At 36.2% G+C, this 20,129-nt stretch overlaps 1 protein-coding gene and 1 pseudogene across 1 annotated transcript in view; one reads left to right on the top strand and one right to left on the bottom strand.

Moving 5' to 3' along the window:
* DNAAF4 (dynein axonemal assembly factor 4) overlaps positions 1-20,129 on the bottom strand; it is a 50,740-nt gene that overhangs the window by 15,695 nt on the left and 14,916 nt on the right. Inside the window, exons 4-6 of the mRNA XM_090272007.1 lie at positions 10,623-10,854; positions 8,737-8,882; positions 6,445-6,554 (exon numbers count right to left, since the gene is read on the bottom strand). Of these exons, the coding sequence (XP_090128133.1) occupies positions 6,445-6,554; positions 8,737-8,882; positions 10,623-10,854 (488 nt within the window). The remainder of the gene's footprint in view (positions 1-6,444; positions 6,555-8,736; positions 8,883-10,622; positions 10,855-20,129) is intronic.
* Positions 17,329-17,719, top strand: LOC150016526 (small ribosomal subunit protein uS8 pseudogene; annotated as a pseudogene).

The following is a 20,129-nucleotide window of genomic DNA, read 5'->3' on the forward strand; positions in this document are numbered from 1 at the left end:
TAATACACAGAAACACATACAGGGAGGCTATGAAATTGAGGAGGCAAAGAAATATGACCCAGATGAAGGAACAGATAAAAACTTCTGAAAAAGAACTAAACAAAATGGAGATACATGATCAGATGCAGAGTTCAAAACACTGGTTATAAGGATGCTCAAGGAACTTAGTGATCTAGAAAGAAACTAAGGCTACACTAACTGAAATAAAGAAAACTTTATAGGGAAACCACAGCGATTGGATGAAGCTGAGAATCAAGTCAATAATTTGGAACATAAGGAAGCAAAAGCAAGCAATCAGAACAATAAGAAGAAAAATGAATCCAAAAAGAAGAGGACAATGTAAGCAGCCTTTGGGACAACATCAAGTGGTCCAACATTTGCATCATAGGGGTGCCAGAAGAAGAAGAGAAAGAACAGGAAACTGGAAATTTATTTGAAAAAATAATGGAAGAAAACTTCCCTAATCGTTGTCGGCGGCAGCTGTCCGTCTCGAGAGACGATGGTGTAGCTTCTTAAGAGTCTATCTGCACCACCGAAAATGGCTGTGCAGTCCAACTCGGGAGTGATACGGTATCTGTCTCCTCCCCGTGTTGAATCGACATCTTGCAATGACGCTGGAGTGTCCTCTCCAGTGAAGCTGAAGCTACAGAGCCTGGGCAGGGTGATATGGAGGGTCTGCTGTTGCCCATGCAGCAGACCCCACCTCTCTTCGCAGCTGAAGGGTCCAAGGGAAAGACGGAGTCAATACAGCTTGGCTTCAGGTGCGCCGCAGGAGTTGCCGGTGTTGACTACAACGTCGAACCGCCTTAGGGACTCCGGCTCCGGATTTTCTGTCGGGGTTTACTCCCTTAGCCTTTCCCCTGAAGAGGTATGCCGCAAGGCAGCGGAGGTTTTTTGGAGTCAGAGTTTTTCTTCTCTGATGTGCCCTGACTGGAAGATCGAACCAGCGACACTTAGCTCGCAGGCTGACGCTCAATCCACTGAGCCAAACCAGCCAGGGTTAAACTTCCCTAATATGGTGAAGGAAATAGACATGCAAGTCAAGAAAGCACAGAGAGTCCCAAACAAGATGGATGGAAGGAGGCCCACTCCAAGACACAACATAATTAAAATGCTAAAGGTTAAAGATAAAGAGAGAATCTTAAAATCAGCAAGAGAAAAGCAGGGGAATTCCCATAAGACTGTCAGCTGATTTCTTTAAAGAAACTTTGCAGGCTAGAAAGGCAAGAAATATTCAGTCACGAAAAGCATGGACCTATATCAGGACTGTTCTATCCAGCAAATATACTGCTTAGAATTGAAGGGCAGATAAAAGTGCTTCCCAGACAAGAAAATACTAAAGGAGTACATCTTCATCAAACCATTATTATATGAAATGTTAAAGAGACTTGTTTAAGAAAAAGAAGTCAAAACTATGAACAATAAAATGGCAATAAATACATGTCTATCAACAATTGAATCTAAAAAACAAACTGAGCAAACAAGAACAAAGACAGAATTACAAACACAGAGGAGTGTTTGGATGGTTGGTAGATGGGAGGAGCGTGAGAGGAATGTGTGAAGAGGTGAAGGAATTAAAAAGTACAAATAGATAGTTACAGAACAGTCATGGGGATGTAAAGTACAGTGTAGGAAATGAAATAGCCAAAGAACTTATATGCATGACCCATGGACAGAACAATGGTGGGGGGATTGCCTGAGGGGGTAGGGGGTGCTGGGTGAAGGGAGGGGAAGGGGAAAAATGGGACAACCTTAATAGCATAATCAATGAAATATAATTAAAAAATAAAAATAAAAGGTATACATTCTGTAAAAAAAAAAAAAAAAAAAAACACACACACACACACAACCAATCAGAACAGAAAGAAAAGGAAATAAAAAAAAAACAAAAAGAGGACAGTGTAAGGAGCCTCTGTGACAACTTTAAGTGTACCAACATTGGCATCATGGGGTGCCAGGAAGAGAAGAGCGAGAGCAAGAAATTATAAACTTATTTGAAAAAATAATAATAGAAAACTTTCCTAATTTGGTGAAGGATACAGACATACAAGTCCAGGAAGCACAAAGTCCCAAACAAGATGAACCAAAGAGGCCCACACCTAAACACAACACAATTTAAATGTCAAAGGTTAAATACAAAGTAAGAATCTTAAATGCAACAATGTGTGTTACAGTTAGGTACCTACAGGGGAGCTCCTACAAAGGGATGCCTATAAGACTATCAGCTGATTTCTCAAAAGAAACTTTGCAGGCTAGATTGGCAAGAAATATTCAAAGTGATGAAAAGCAAGGGCCTACAACCAAAATTATTCTATCCAGCAAAGCTATTATTTAGAATCAAAGGGCAGATAAAGAGCTTCCCAGACAAGAAAAAGCTAAAGAAGTTCATCACCACCAAACTGGTACTATATTAAATGTTACAGGGTCTTCTTTAAGAAGAAGATCCAAAATACGAACAATAAAATGACAATAAATACATATCTATCAATAATTGAATCTAAAAAACAATACAGACAAGCAGAAAAGAAACAGAATCATAAGTACAGATGTTTTGGTTGCCATATTAAAGGTGGTAGAGGATAGACGAAAAAGGTGAAGGGATTAAGAAGTACAAACAGGTAGTTAAAGAATAGCCATGGGGATGTAAAGTACAGCAGATGGAATATAGTAGCCAAAGAACTTATATGCATGACCCATGGACATGAACAATGGTGTGCAGAATGCCTAAGTGTGTGGGGTGTCTGAGAGGAGGGGTGCAAGTGTGGAAAAATTGGGACAACTATAATAGCATAATCAATAAAATATAATTTTTAAAAAAAATGGTTTAGAGTGCATACAGCTGGGGAGCAGGACAGGAAGGAGGCCAGTAGGCTGGGTGAAATGCAAGGTGAATTTGCATTTCAGACTCAGTGTGTAAATATTTTTCAAAAGATATATTTTTATAAAAATTTTAAATGCATGTAACTTTTAACAAAAGGATAAATACAAAATCAAGGTAATCCATCCACCCTTGGTCCTGAACCAATTTTCTCCACTCTCTAGGAGACATAGGAGACATTTTAATCATCACTTCTGTGGCATCTGCAAATCTATTCAAACCTTTTCTACTCTTAAAGAAAAAAACAAACAAACAAACAAAAAACAAAATCTATTCTTAAAGTTTCTATTCCATTGGCTTCTGGGAGTATATTTGTGTGCTCTTTTTTTTTTTTTTTTTTCCCAGACTATCAAATGCTGGTAGGTCAGAGTTTTATCCTTAGGCCATTACTCTCCTGGTCTACACACTCTTCTTGGGCCAACTACTCTTCTAAATTCAACTACTATAGTGTGCTCTTCCTCTAGGGAGGATGCCCACATCTTTCCTCCTTCTCAGGCCTGCATCCCCTAAACTCTAAGGGTCCCTACAAGACCTGCAACGAGGGGAGCAATGCGCAGCAGCAGCTCATCCCAGCTAATCCTGTGAACCTGTCTCCAAGGCCTCCATTTCTCTGACTTTTCAGTGAGTTGACAGCAGCCTCACTGTGGCTCATTTCTTTCCTGTAACATTTCTGGTGAGCCAAAGCAGCCCCACCTAGGCTCTCTTCTGTTGCTTCCTCTATCCCACGCCCTTCCTTGTTTCACAGTTCCCAGCTTTCGTAAACGTATTCTCAAAATAAAAAGAAAAACATTCAACTACTATATAAATACCAATAATCTCCAAATCGGTATCTACAGTGCTGGTCTCCCCCCAGTTTCAAACATGTTGGACACCGTTCAACCAGACTGACCCAGAGGCAACTCAAACTCAACATACTCAAAACTGAACTTACTTGCATTCCCTCCTGTCTGGCCCAGCTCCTGGTTTTCTCGAATTCATTTGGTGGCATAGGCAATAAATGATTCAAACTGGAAACACGAAGTCACCTACAGTTACTCCTCTCTCCCTCTTCAATAATCATTCAAGAAGTTCTGCCTATTTTACTTCCTAAATATTTCTCAAATTGCCCTTTTCACTCCTACAACAATGCCATAGTTGAAGGCCTTTGCTTGGTTTCTGCAACACATTTTTCCCCACCTTACAAAATAAAATATGAGAGTCTTAGTCAAGCACACAATGCCCTTGCCTATTTATCTAGGTACATTTGTTATTACTCCTAGTCTCAAATTTTGTTTTAGCAAAAAATAAACTATCCATAGTTCCTGACCTACATATCATACTATTTCTTGTCTTTGAGATTTTGCTCATACTGTCTACTCAGCCTGAAATGAATGCCTTTCTCTCCCTTCCTCTTCAAACTCCTACTTTTCATTAAAAGGAGCTCAGGCACTAAGTTCTCTAGGAAGCTTTTTCTGATCCTACCTCCCTTCCATTAAGGTAAGGTATCTCTCCTCCATACTCTCGTATTACTTTGTTCTCATCTAGAAATTGTACTTCCCACACAGTGTTGTATCTGTATATGTCTCTCTCCTCCACTGATCTCTGTAGCTCAGAGTCCAGCTCACAGTCTGGCAAAACAGCAAGCAATCAATAGATGTTTATTTAATGGTTCAATAAATAAGAAGGGAGGTAGAGAAGGAGGGAGGGAAAGGAAGAAATAGTAGGAAGGATCATGTTGGATTTTACTGATGGGAGTAAAAGGAATGAGACTATCAGCCCCAGGTTCCTAGCCCTCAGAAAAATGGCCAACTCCAGTTCAGTGTCACAAATCAGTCTCTGATGTTTATAACAAACAGGAGAAAAGACCAAGAAAGAACATACATAGACATTGTGGTAGACAGCTAATGCTCCCCCACAACCCACCAAAGATGTCTACATCCTAATCACTAGAACCTGTGAATTTGTTAACTAACAGGGTAGAAAGGACTTCACAGGTATGATTAAGGATCTTGAGACAGGAGATTATCCTAAATTGTGCAAGTGGGACTAATATAATCACAAGTGTCCTTGTGAAAGAAAGAAGGAGGCAGGGGAATCAGAGTCAGAGAAGGAGATCTGACTGTGGAAGCAGAGCTCAGAGCCATGCAATTGCTGGCTGGGGACCAGAAACCAAGGAGTGTTGGCAGCCTTTAAGCTGGAAAATGCAAGGAAACAGATTCTCCCCTGGAGCCTCCACAAAGATCACAAGTGATACCTTGATTTTAGCCCAGTGAAACCCAGTTTGAACTTCTGATTTCCAAAACTGTTAAGATAGTGAATTTGTATTGTTTTCAGCCACTAAATTTGAGGTAGTTTGCTATGGCAGCAATGGGGAATACAAAGTATATACAGTATCTAGTAAGCAGTATCTACAATTGCCTCAAAATATGAACTCAAATTGCCACTCAGAATTTACCAGAACTAACTGTTTTTGATAATTGTATAAAACTATTCACATGTAGAGCCACATATATATAATAAATGGGAAAAGGATTGCCTGGATATAAAATGATAATTTATGAGATAATTTGGGAATCTTTAAAAATATGAATATGAATAATCAAAGCTCTAGTGTTTAAGAAACAGGTTTTTAAGGAAGGTTTTAGGCAGGGCTTCTATAAAATGTAAGCGATTTAAAAGGGGATATTTTTTTAATCCTCACCCAAGGATATGTTTACTGATTTTAGAGAGAGAGGAAGAGAGAGGAGGAGAGAGAGAGAGAGACATCGAAACATTGATGTGAGAGAAATATCAATTTGTTGCTTCCCATATGCGCCCCAACCAGGGATTGAACATGCAACCTAGGTATGTGTCCTGAGCAGGGATCAAACTCACAACCTTTTTGGTATATGGGACGACTCTTCAACCAACTGAGCTACTAGGCCAGGGCCAAAAAAGGATTTTAATAAGCAATCCAAAATATGTGATTCTTTTTCATTTCTATGACATTTAAATATAGAAACAAATAGCCCCAGCTAGTGTGGCTCAGTGGATTAAGTGCTGGCATATGCCTGGGTTGTGGGCCAGTTGGGGACATGCAAGAGGCAACTGATTGATGTATTTCTTACACATTGATGTTTCTCTCCCTTTCTTTCTTTCTCCCTCCTTTCCCCTCTCTCTAAAAATAAATAAATATATTTAAAAATAAATAAAAGTAGCCTTACTTAATTGTTATATAATTTCACTTAAAAAAAAAAAAACACAACATTGTATTTACTTATTTTAAGAGAGAGGAAAAGGGAGAAGGAGAGGGAGAGAAACATTGGTTGCCTCTCGCACGCCCCGAACTGGGGACCTGGCCCACCACCCAGGCATGTGCCCTGACAGGGAATTGAACTAGCAATCTTCTGGTTCACAGGCCAGCGCTCAATCCACTGTGCCTCACCAGCCAGGGCTGCTCTGCCTACCTAATATGTTTTTTTTGCATTATCCCTCCCCAACAACCACATATACAGACATATATGTCAAGATATCTGGAAAATGTGAGGAAAAACTATTGTCTACATAAATTTATTATAAATCAAATGGCCAGAGTTCAAACAACTTACTTTCCTTTATCCTTCAACCATTCTGGATTCTTTTCCTCTTCTTTTAAATCCCTAAGTTCAGGAATATCTGTATTCATTGCTCTTCGTGCCTCTGCTTGTTTGTGCAGCCACTGAAATGAGAATGAAGTCTGATTAATGGCACAAAGGTCTTATTGTTATTGACAGTTATTTTTGATTTCCCATCTTCCTACATAAGAAATATAGGTATCCCCCATATAACACGGCACTTCTACAACACAGAGAATTGGGGAAACCCCCATATAACACAGCATGTCTATAACACTGTTGCACTCTAACACAGTTAAGAGAATTGGGGAAAACTCCCATAAAGACAAAATTAGGGAAATCCCTGTATAATACTGAATGTGATAAAAACTTTTAAGAGCAAAAGATTTAAAATTTTTCATTCACGCAGGTATTTCGTATGACAGTAGAATATATCCAAGAATTGCTGGTAGAAGAAGAAACTGATGAAACAATTTTGGTGGAAATGACATCTGGAATGTGCCAAGATAACTTAGGGGACAATAGCACTGATGAAAACGAAGGAGTTCAACAGTTTGCTCTAAAAAGCGTAAAGAAAGGCCTAGACTTAGCCAAACAGTTAGTCACATTTTGTAAATGAAGATCCTTGCACTGAAAGGAGCACAAAGTTTAAGAGAGGACTTCAAAAGTGCTTTATAATGTAATTTATAAAGATCTCTCAGCTAAAAGCAAGCAATCTAAAATAACAGATTTTTGTCAAAAAGTAGAGCATAGAAATCAAGATAATGCTGAAGAAAGTTCAGAGAATGAGGATATCTTGTCAAAAAGAAAATGCATTTGGTTAATGGAGCTTAGTAGTGATGATGAAGAAAACATTACTTAATTCATGTTAATATGTAATACTTTTGATGAAAATTGCTTTATAAAGATATTTCTCTTAATTATAAAAATATAATAGTATGTTTTAATTTTTGGAACCTAACCAACCTTTTTGTACTAGTTCTTTGTTTCATATAACACGGATTCGGATAAGACAGCATTTGTTAGGAACCTAACAGCCGTGTCATACAGGGGTTACCTGTACTATTTGTTTATGGAGTGAATATTTGCATCCCCCAAAATTCCTATGTTAAAATCATAACCACCAATGTGATGAGATCTGGAGGTGGGGCCATTGGGAAGTAATGAGGTTTGGAGGATGTCATGATGATAGGGCCCGTATGATAGAATTAGTGTCCTTATAAAAGAGGAAGAGACCAGAGTTCATGCTCTTCCCTCACCCATCCCAACCCCAGCACCCTGATCTTGGACTTTCCAGCCTCCAGAACCACAAAATATTCAATAAATGTCTGTTGTTTAAACCCACCCAGTCAACAATATTTTGTTATAGCAGCCCAAGCAGACTAATAATGTAGTACTTGAAAAAGGTGATTTTAAACTTTCAATTTTTATACATTAAAAAAAATGTTTTTTAACTTTACTTGCTGGGTAAAAATAAAAATTTCTAGTCCAAATTTCATCCAAATTTGGGAATTCATGTGAGTATTATTTTACTTTTCTAGTTTATATTTTTATTTTCAAATATTAAAAAATTTATAATTATATTTTACAATAATATAAAATAATAAAATATATAAGTAATATATTGTTTAATAAAAAGAAAAATGTTAATATTTACAAACTATCATTATATCTTAAGTACCTTCAATTATATCTACAACTTTTCAATTGAGAGAGGTATCAGTTCACATCTTACAGTAAAGAAATGCAGTTGTTAGTGCTTATGTAAGTTAAGATACAATATTTAAAATCCCAAGGCTCTGGAATTTATAAGTGAATGAAAAATATTAACTCCGAAGCATCAAACATTAGAATATCTGATATTAATAATTCATTGTAATAATATATATTTTTTCCCTTTTAAGATATTTATTACTTGTGCTGCTTTATTTTTATGTAATAATATATTAATAATACATTTCCAAATCTGTTCTTAACACAACACATACTGATCTAAACTTTACAAATCTATTATAGAAAATGATACCTTTGGTAAAATAAATAGTTCATCTCCTGGAATAAGCAAGACTACTGCATAGTAAATCAGAGTTCTGTCATCAGCATTCTGGAGCCAAAAAAATAATCCTGCAAACTATATTTTTCTCATGAGGAAAACACATTCATGAAGTAATATATTTAGTTTAATAAATACTTGAAAAATTCAGACCTAGTGCTTATTTGGAACAGATAAAATAAAAATAAAGTATTTTCATTGTGGTCACTGTAACTAACAGCAAGTACACCTACCTCCTCTTCTTCTGCTACTTGTGATTCCCGGAGAGCAGTTGGGAATACTCGAGGGGTAAAGTTGATTTTAATACTGCCAACAGAGCGAGGAGCAGGAATACTGTCTTCCTTTAACTTCTTAGAAAACATATTTTCTGAATCTCTCCCTTCAAAAACAATATTAGTACATTATTTATTTCTCATTTTCTACTTAACAGTCAAACTGACTTTTAAATAAGTCACACATCAAAGTTAGCTCTAAAATCCTATACCAATAAACCGAAGATATTTTCTATAAGAAGGAATGTAAAATCCATCATTGAAAGTACAGTTGGCCAGGTAGCTCAGTTGATTGGAGTATCATCCAAATAAACCAAGGTTGTGGGTTTAATCCCTGATCAGGACATATACAAGAATCAACCAATGAATGCATAAATAAGTGGAACAATAAATTGATTTTTTTCTCTCTAAAATCAACATAAAAATTTAAAAAAAAGAAAAAAGAAAAATGTAAGTGAATCTCAATATGAAGATGAGCTAAAAATCATTTATATGCCCTGACTGGTGTGGCTCAGTGGATTGAATGCTGGCCTGAGAACCAAAAGGTTGCCGGTTAGGGCACATGCCTGGGTTGTGGGTCAGGGCCCCAGTTGGGGGTGTACAAGAGGGAACAGATCAATGTATCTCTCACGCATCAGTGTTTCTCTCTCTCTTTCTCCTTCCCTTCCCCTCTCTTTAAATAAATAAGTAGAATCGCTTTAAAAATCATTTATAAAGTATTAGTAAATTGAATAAGTTGTGTAAAAATCAGCATCATCAAGATCTTGAGGATACTTCTTACTTGTAAAAGTGTGTTTTGGATCCAATAGTATTTGAAAATGTACTATTTGTTTAGCAGTATTTGAAATTTGGAAAGAAATGTTTTCATATACTCTAGCTGGTATCAATATTTTGTTGAAGTGGCATTAAAGAAGAAGGTATTGTGGTAGTTAACTTGTGTGTCAATCAATATTAAACCACAATAAAATATATAAACTTAACAATGGTTACTGCTTAATATTCACTCTAAATGACTTTTCAATATGCTAGACTTCACTGTTAAAGTGGCAATGACTTACAGCCGAGTAGAAAGAGCATAGGTTTCAGATGCAGATAGATGTGGGTTCAAATACCACAGACTTACTTACTGGGTATTTGTTTATCCGTTCTGAACATCTATTTCCTCTAAAATAAGAACAGCAGCACTTATCACAGTGTTGTTGTGAGATTGAGTGAAACAACCAATAAAGTCACCTGGCATAAAGCGATCACCAATAAATGTTAATTATTACTATCACACAAGTGATTTTACTACAAAATGTTTCATTTGCTAGATACACACAAAACGAAGTTTAGTATTTTAAGATGAGATAAAATCAAACTCTTACCTTTCAATAAAGAAATGTGTTCTTTTAACTATATTTCAACACATCAGGGTCAAATGCGAGAAGAACCCTTGTTTGCTTAAGTTCACTCATTTTACTGAATGAGGTGAAGAAAAAGTCTTAATAAAATTTCTAGTTTCTTATCTCTAAAGAAATAAATGAATATCCCTGGCACTGAAAGTCCACTCCAAGTCTTTTTTGACATAAGTTATACACATATTTAACAACACCTGCATGAATTTCAAAGGGAAGCACACAAGCAAAAACAACACTAAACCTTTGCTCATTTTATTATAAAAACTTCACTACATCCTAGAAGACAAAATAAATCTTTTCCTCTAGTCTTTATATTGCAATTCTTATTCTTAATAAACCAAAATAATGACCGAATACTGGAAATACATTATAACAACAATAAAAGTGACCTATATACTTCACCACCAGGACTCCCTTCCCAGGAAAATATTAAAATAACCATTATACCTTTTGTGGCAAGATTTCTAGATGTTGAATTTCTAGTAAGACTTTTATGTTTTAATTTTTTTCCCCCTTCTTCAATTTGCTTTTCTTGTTGATGTAACTTCTCTTCTCTCTGAATTTTTTTTTGTTCTTCAGCTTTTCTTTGACGTTGTTTCCAGGCTTCCAGTTCTTTAGTTGCTTTTATCCGTTCATTTTCTTTCATATGTTCTATTTTTTTCCTTTCTTCTTCTTCAATCTGTAAAAAAAAATTACCATTACCAAAATGTTTAAAACATATAAAAAGCAATAGCTTAAAAATAATAAATTAATTATAATCATTAATTATTCTTATCTTAAAACTCTTGTCATTCATTGTGTCTACAGCAATATTTAGTAGTGAATAAAGAATTAAAATGGGAATGACAAATAATTTAGCAAAATGCCCAATGACTTGGGTGTCATGAAACAGGTTTGAGTTCAGATTTACAATTAACTATGGATATAATATTAGGCAATCAATTTCTCTAGCCTTAGTTTACTCATAAGTAAAATATGGGGAGGGATTCAATTAGATTATATCAAAGGGCAAGAATTATTTTTCTATTATAAAAGTCAAGTCACTTTTCCAAAAACCCAAACACACACACGCAGACACACACACAAACACACACACACAAATGTTTGCCTTTCTACTTTTGCCAGTCCTACATTGTCTTAAGACTGAAGTTGTGCCAACCTTCACCTGAGGAATGAGGGAATATTTAGAAGAAAAACAGAAAGAATAAGCCAAGAAGTTTGTCTCTGTGGGTGAATATGTTTGAACTTTGAATCCCATTGCCAGCTAGCTTGCCATGGTTGTTATGTGAAGTTTCTATGTGGAAAGCTAAATGTCAAATAAGTTTAAAAGCAGTAAATCGCATAGGAACATGTTAACTTTCTCCCTTTCATACACTTCCCTCATATGGGAATAAAAAACACCTCTGTGAAATAAAGTAACTGGTTGGTGTATATGATTGACTCTATGTATCTGACTTTCCTAAAGTAATAAAAATATTCTCACCTCTCTCCTATAGAGAACAAAAATTCTCACCTCTAGCCTCTAGAGAAGCAGCGTCTAACAGAACTTTTTCTGATGATGCTAATGTTCTGTGCTATCCAAGTCAGTAGCCACTACCACTCTTAAAATGTGGCTCTTCATTTCTGGTCAAGATAGAGGCATAGGTAGACATGCTCTGCCTCCTTGTGCAACCATAAGAAGAATCACAACTAACTTCAAAACAAAAAAACACCCAAACTGCCAGAAAATTGAACTGTATGGAAGTCCTACAACCAAGAATTTAAAGAAGCCATATTCACTGAGACAGGTAGGAGGGGCAGAGATGGGTAGATGGGGGCAGAGAGGACATGGTGTGGCAGTGGTAAGGGGGCAGCAGTGAGGCGATGGTGATAGTGGTCACCAGAATAGGGAGTCTTACATCCACATGAGGTGGGTAAAACTTGGGAAGGGCACCTTGGGAACAAGTGATCCCAGCCCCACAGACCCCACCACCCAGGGTTCCAGCACTGGGAAACTAAAGCCTTGTCACTTCTGCCTGTAGAAACCAGTGGGGGTTGGGGTGGCAGAAGAAACTGTCAGTCTCACAGGAGAGTCTCTTTAAAGGGCCTGTATGGTCTTAGAATGTACGCAAACCCACCAACTCTGGGAACCACCACCATGACCACAGGTAGAGGGGCGCCAGCTGCATACAGGAGGTAGGTGAAGTGACTGGAAAGGGGTGAATGCCGAACAAACCTCCAGCAGCCAGGCAGCAGCACTGTCACCTCTCCAACTCCTCCCCCACATAAAAAGCCTCAAAATGGGGAAGCAGGTTGCCCTGCCCTGGCAAATACCTAAGGCTCCATCCCATGCAACTTAACAGGTGCATAAGACAGGGAGTCAAAGTAGCTCTACCTAATACACAGAAACAAACACAGGGAGGCTGCCAAATTGAGGAGACAAAAAAATATAGCCCAAATGAAAGAACAGAACAAAACCCTGGAAAAAGAACTAAACAAAACAGATAGCTACCCTATCAGATGCAGAGTTCAAAACACTAGTGATAAGGATGCTCAGAGAACTCCCTGAGTATGGTAAAAACATAAAGTAAGGTATGAAGGCTATACTAAGTGGAATAAAGGAAAATCTGCAAGGAACCAACGGCGAAGGGAAGGAAGCCAGGGTTCAAGTCAACGATTTAGAACTTAAGGAAGAAATAAACATTCAAACAGAACAGTTCCAAGAAATGAGGAGAAAATAAGAAGACTCTGGGACATCTCTAAAAGTGCCAACATCCGAATCAGAGGGATGCCAGAAGGATAAGAAGAAGAGCAAAAAATTGAGAACTTATTTGAATAAGTAATGAAGAAAACTTCACTAATTTGGTGAAAAAAATAGACATACTAGTCCAGGAAGCACAGAGGATTCCAAACAAGTTCGACCCAAAGAGAACTACACCAAGTCAGATCATAATTAAAACACCAAAGGTTAAAGATAAAGAGAAAATCTTAAAAGCAGCAAGAGAAAAGCAGAGTTACCTACAAAGGAGTTCTTATAAGATTGTCAGCTGATTTCTCAAAAGAAATTTTCCAGGCAAGAAGAGACTGACAAGAAGTATTCAAAGTGATGAAAAGCAAGGACCTACAACCAAGATATCCAGCAAAGCTATCATTTAAAATGGAAGGGCAGATAAAGTGCTTCCCAGACAAGGTAAAGCTAAAGGAGTTCAACGTCACCAAGCCCTTATTACATGAAATGTTAAAGGAACTTATTTAAGAAAAAGATAAAAAACTATGAATATTAAAATGACAACAAACTCACAACTATCAACAGCTGAATCTAAAAAACAAAAACAAAAACAAACTAACCAAACAACTAGAACAGGAACAGAATCATAGAAATGGAGATCATTTGGAGGGTTATCAGTGGGGTAAGGGAAGGGGGAGAATGAGGGAAAAGGTGCAGGGATTAAGAAGCATAACTGGTAGGTACAAAATAGATAGGAGGATGTTACGAATAGTAAAGGAAATGGAGAAGCATAAGAACCCATATGCCTGACCCATGGACATTAACTAAGTGGGGGATTGCTAGAAGAAAGGGGGGTGCCAGGCGGAGGGGGGCAAAGGAGAAAAAATAGGACAACTATAGTAGCATAATTAATGAAATATACTTTAAAAAATGTGGCTCTTTCTCAACCACAGGGCTATATTAGGAGGTTTTTTATAGGTTTAATACATGTATAATTATTTCAGATTTTTTTAAAAATGTGACTAAAGTGACTGAAAAACTGATTAATTTTGTTTCATTAATTTAAATGCCAATTAATACACATTTAAATAATACATCTGGCATAATAATAGAATGACATGCTGGGACCAAGTTTCCTAGAGCCTGAATTATTTTAGGATATAGAATTAACATTATCCATATGAAAACTATACTGAAGAAGTACACTGTAACATCTGCATAATTTAATACCCTCTTTTGGAAGACTGGTTATCTTTCTATTGAACTGTGTAACACTGACTTTAAAATAAATTTCATAGATTATTGAGCAGAAGTTTTCTGTAGTCCCAGAACTGTATTTAAGGCCTAAACTAAGCAAAAAGATGCTAATTACTATGAGTCCTAAGTTCAGACAGCTGCCAATAGGTTGGGCCAGGAAGAATCTACATGTGGCAATGAGCCTGCTTTTAATGCCTGACAGCAGGGACTGATGAACAGTCAGTGTTAGCCAGAGGCAGCCACAACCTAAAAAGAGAAGATGACAACTTCACCCAGTTTAATTATATGTTTGCCTTTTTTCCTTTCCTCCCTCTTTTCCCCAACACATGGAAGAAGGGAAAAGTATGTGAAAAGTCAGAACACCCTCATCCATCATGATCCCTGCAAGTGGAGTGAACTTTGAAAAGTTTTTAAAACTGCTAAGACAGTCTTAATTACCAAAAATGAGACTATTCTTATAATCAAAAGTAACAGGAAAGTTCTGTTATTATAACCAAGAGGAAGTTAAGGGAAATATATGTATATTATATATATTATATATAATCATATATGTAATTTAATTTGTAATAAGCTATCTTAGAGACAAAAAATAGTCTCTTTTAGGGAGTAATATGGAAAAGGAGGGACCAAGAAAGGCTTCAGAGAGCATGTGACAGAAGGAACTAGAAAGATGAGAAGAAGTTGAAGAGGTAATACCACAAAGTTTATGATAAAATAAAAAGAGAGACTATATACATCAAAGAGAAACAGAGATAGACAAATGTTAAGCAATTCTTGAAGTTCTTTTATTAAGACAAAAAATAATATGGGGAACATACTGCATAAAGAAGGAATGTTTAGTAACAAAAACTTGGAAGGCTAGAAAAGCAATAATCACACATGAAGAAACTGAGTTTTAAGTGCTTCATAGTGCTCAAAAAAGGATGCCATAAAATATGGGATATTGGTTTACTACAGACAGCAAATTTAACTAATAGGAGAGTGATGAGCAGCTCCTAAACCCAATTCCTGAAGACAGGGAAGTCTATATTCCTTTTAATTTGGAATGAATGTTTTATCAAGGCACTGTTCCTTCTAAACTAATCTTACTTATGAATTACATGCAAAAATCATAAATAAAATATTAGCACACTGAAGAAAATATTAAAATTATAATACGTCTTGGTCAAATAGTGTGTTTCTTATTTATATTAGAAAATCAACAGAGAAAAACAACATGACCTAAGTACATGACAAAATATCAGTTGATACTAGGAATAACAGAAAAAATTTTAGCTTGCTGAAAAGACCCATACAAGGTCCAATTTCATGGTGAAGCATTAGAAATACTTCTAGCCCATATGCCTATATTTTACTATTGTCCTAGAGGTAACTGATACAATAGAATTTTTAAAATATGAAATATAAATATGAATTATAAGGAGACAGAACTATCATTATTTGTAAATAATATTGTAGACTACCTAAAAGAACCCAAATAACAAACTAACAAACTATTACAACCAAAAGTAGGTTCAGCAAGGCAGTTACTCAGATCAACTAAATACGAACTCATAAAAACAAACTAACTTACCTACAAACTAGCAATAAACAATTAGAAAAATACAATGGAAAAATTATTCATTAGTAATTTCCAGAAAAAACTTTAAAAGGCTAACAATAAGCTTAACAAAATATGAGCAAGTCCTATGGATGTTAAATAATTTTGCTGGAGATATAAAGTAAGTCTGAACAAATGGAGATAAATGCCATGTTCTTGGAGAGAAATCTCAATATTGTAAATATGTTGGTGATCTGTAAATGAACTTCTAAAGTCAATATAAATGTAATCAAAATACCAAGAAAGCTTCTTGGAAAGCTTGATAAACAAATGTAAAATTCATCTATAAAAGAAAATGTACATTTATGGAGGGATGAAGAGGCTGGCAATTCCCATCTATACATACCAAGTATGAAACTGGACAAGTCTATCAAAAACAATGATTTCAAGGCACTGGAAATTAACCAAAGACAGCCTGCAAATTGAGAAGTGTTTGTTCTAGAAAAACTGCTGAAGTTACAAGTAAGAACAGTGGGAGGCTGTGCCCTTTAGCTTGAGGTTGCTCTCAACCACCCACTTCCAGCTAGAATAACAAGGCTGGCAGCTTCACCAACATGCAACTAACAACAAACCTAGCAGCTTTGTTGGAAGAAAGGGTGGGCCCCTTTCAGGGTGGGGCAGTAAAAACCTGTGGCTTTGGTGGAAAAAACCTGTAGACTTAGTTGGGAATAAACAGAAAAAATTTGCAGTTGGGGTCTGAGGTTGAGGTCCTGGTTAGGGTAAGTGACTGACTAGTCAGAAAATTAACATAAAAATCATATAAATGAGAGCCATAGAAAGTCTGTGGTAAGCTCACCATACTGTCCTGGCTAAACAGAAAGCTATGTGTACATGGAGGAGACCCAGGAAGCCTGGCATAAAATGAAACCAGGGAAGGCAGGAGAACTGGCTCCAACTTTTAAGGTGTTCTCAAACCGACACATAAATAAATAGGCAAAGAGTGGGAGCCTCTATCACTTCTGCCCAAAACATCAACTAATAAGCTATACAGACACAGGGAAGACCTCTAAGGAAAGCAGTCTAAAATACATGAATTTAAAAATTTAGCAGAGACATCAGCAGCTGTATATCCAAAGGAGACTAGTCTGATTTCACAATTAAAGTCTAGGCAAGTTACTAAAAAATAAATAATTTTGAATGAATAAACAAAGAAACAAATAAATAAAACAGAACCTAGAATTGCTATAATCTATTAATTAAAATGTCTGTTTTTCAATGAAAAATATTCCAAGAAAATAATTTGTAACAACTTCTCAAATTTAATGAAAATATTAATCTATAGCTCCAATGAGTTCAACAAATCCAAAGTAAAATAAATACAAAGAACCAACTAATTAAACTACAAAATTAGTAAAAAAGCTAAACACAAAGAGGAAAATCTTAAAAGAGAAAAAAAAGGCTCATCATGTATAGGGGAACAATACAATTAAAGGCTGATTTTTCATTAGAAACAATGGAGAACAGAAGACAGTGAAATGATTTGTTCAAAGCACCAACAGATAAAAACTATAAACCACAAATCCAAAAAAACCAAAACCATTCTTTAAATATGAAGATTACTTTTCCTGCCATCTTTCTGTGCTGTCATAATGGTGCACCCGGATGTTCAGGTTGATGATCTCAAGAGTATCAACAATGCTGAAAAGAGAGGCAAACACCAGGTCGTTATTAGGCCATGTTCCAAAGACATTGTCCGGTTTCTAATCGTGATGATGAAGCATGGTTACATTGGCAAATTTGAAATAACTGATGACCACAGAGCTGGGAAATTTATCATGAACCTAACTAGCAGGTTAAACAAGCATGGAGTCATCAGCCCCAGATTTAATGTGCAATTCAAAGATCTAGAAAAATGGCAGAAAAACCTGCTCCTAACCTGTCAGTTTGTTTTCACTGGACTGACAACCTCAACAAGCATCATGGGCTATGAAGAATCAAGATGAAGACACAAGTGGGAAAATCCTGGGATTCTTCTTCTAGGAATGTAATACATACGCGCAAATAAAATGTCTCAACGAAAAGAAAAATGAAGTTCTCTATGTACAATATATCATGTCACCTGCGAATAAAGACAGTTTTACCACTTCATTTCCAATTTGGATGCCTTTTATTTCTTTTTGTCTGATTGCTGTGACTAGGATTTCCCATACTACGTTGAATCAGAGAGGTGAAAGCAGACATCCCTGACTTGTTCCCGATCTTAAGGAGAACACTTGTAGTTTTTGCCTATTGATTATGATGCTGGCAGTGGGTTTGCCGTATATGCCTTTATTATGTTTAGGTATATTCCCTCTTTTCCCATTTTGCTGAGTTTTTATCATAAACGGATGCTGGATTTTATCAAATGCTTTTTCTGCATCTAATGATATGATCATATGGTTTTTATCCTTCATTTTGTTTATGTGGTGAATCACATTGACTGATATGCAAATGTTGTACCAACCTTGCACTCCCGGAATAAATCCCACCTGACCATGGATTCCACCAAGAAATTACTAGAACTGACAAATGAATTCAGCAGAGTAGCAGGATACAAAATTAATATCCAGAAATCAGCTGCATTTTTATATGCCAATAACAAACCAACTGAAAAGGAAATTAAGAAAACAATCCATTTACAATTGCCTCAAAAAGAATAGGCCTTGGGAGGGGGGAGCAATGGGGGAAAAAGTGGGACAACTGTAATAGAAAAACAATAAATAAATCAAAATTTTAAAAAAATAAAAAAGAATAGGCCCTCGTTGGTATAGCTCAGTATACTGAGTACCAGCCTGAAAACCAAAGGGTTGCCAGTTAGAATGCCAGCTGGGGCACATGCCTGGGGTGTGGGCCCGGTCCCCAGTTGGTGCATGAAAAGCAACCACATATTGATGTTTTTCTCCCTCCCTTCCCCTTTCTCTAAAAATAAATAAGTAAAATCTTTTTTAAAAAAGAATAAAATACTTAGGAATAAACCTAAACAAGGATGTAAAAGAACTGTACTTGGAAAATTATAAGACAATGAAGAAAGAAATTGAAGAAGATAACAAATAAGTGGAAGCACATACCGTGTTCATGGATAGGAAGAATGAATATCATTAAAATGTCCATACTACCCAAAGCAATCTATAGATTTACAGAAATAGAACAAATATTTCAAAAATGTATATGGAATCACAAAAGGCCCTGCACAGCAACAGCAATCCTGAGAAAGAAGAACAAAGTTGGCGGAATCATGCTGTCTAATATCAAACTATAATATAAGGCCATAGTAATCAAAACAGCATGGCACTTGCATAAAAACGGACACACAGATCAATGGAACACAATAGCCCAAAAATAACCCTACAGCTTTATAGTCAATTAATACTGATAGAGGAAGAAAGCACATATAATGGGCTAAAGATAGTTTATTCAAGAAATGGTACTGGGAAAATCAGACAGATACATGCAGAAAATGAAACTAGACCACCATCTTAAACCACACACGAGAATAAATTCAAAATGGATTAAAGATTTAAATGTTAGACCCCAAACCATAAAAATTGTAGAAGAAAACATAGGCAGCAAAATCTCAGGTATTGTTCATAGCAATATTTTATCAGTTATATCTCCAAGGCAAGGGAAACAAAAGAAAAAATAAACAAATTGGACTACATCAGACTAAAAAGATTTTGCAAAACAAAGGAAATCATCAACAAAATAAAAAGACAACTCACAGAAGAATATATTCGCTGATATACCTGATAAGGGGTTAATATCCAAAATTTATAAAGTATTTACAAAACTCAAATCCAAATAAAGAAATGACCCCACTAAAAAATGGGCAAAGGACATGAATAGACACTTCTCCAAGGAGGACATACAGATGGACAGTAGACATATGAAAAGATGCTCAATGTTACTGATTGTCAGAGAAAAGCAAATTAAAACAATGAAATATCACTTCACACCTGTCAGGATGGCTATCATGAATAAATTAACAAACAAGTGCTGCGGATAATATGGAGAAAAGGGAACCCTAGTGCACTGTTGGTGGGAATGCAGACTGGTGCAGCCCACTGTGGAAAGCAGTATGGAGATACCTCAAAAAATTAAAAATGAATCTGCTTTTTGACCCAGAGATATCATTTCCTGGAATATATCTGAAGGAACCCAAAACACCAATTTGAAAGAACATAGCATCCTTATGTTCATAGCAGTATTATTTACAATCACCAAGATACATATGGAAGAAGCCCAAGTGTTCATCAACAGAGGAGTGGATAAAACAACTTTGGGACACTTACACAATGGAATACTACTTGGCCATAAAAAAGAAGAAAATTTTACCCTTTATGACAGTATGGATGGACCTGGAGAACATGATGCTGTTACAGCTACATAGGCGAGATTGAACACTCTGAAGCGG

The sequence above is a fragment of the Furipterus horrens genome, unplaced genomic scaffold (genome assembly GCF_987537825.1).
Source record: "Furipterus horrens unplaced genomic scaffold, mFurHor1.1.pri manual_scaffold_3, whole genome shotgun sequence".
Classification (NCBI taxonomy): domain Eukaryota; kingdom Metazoa; phylum Chordata; class Mammalia; order Chiroptera; family Furipteridae; genus Furipterus; species Furipterus horrens.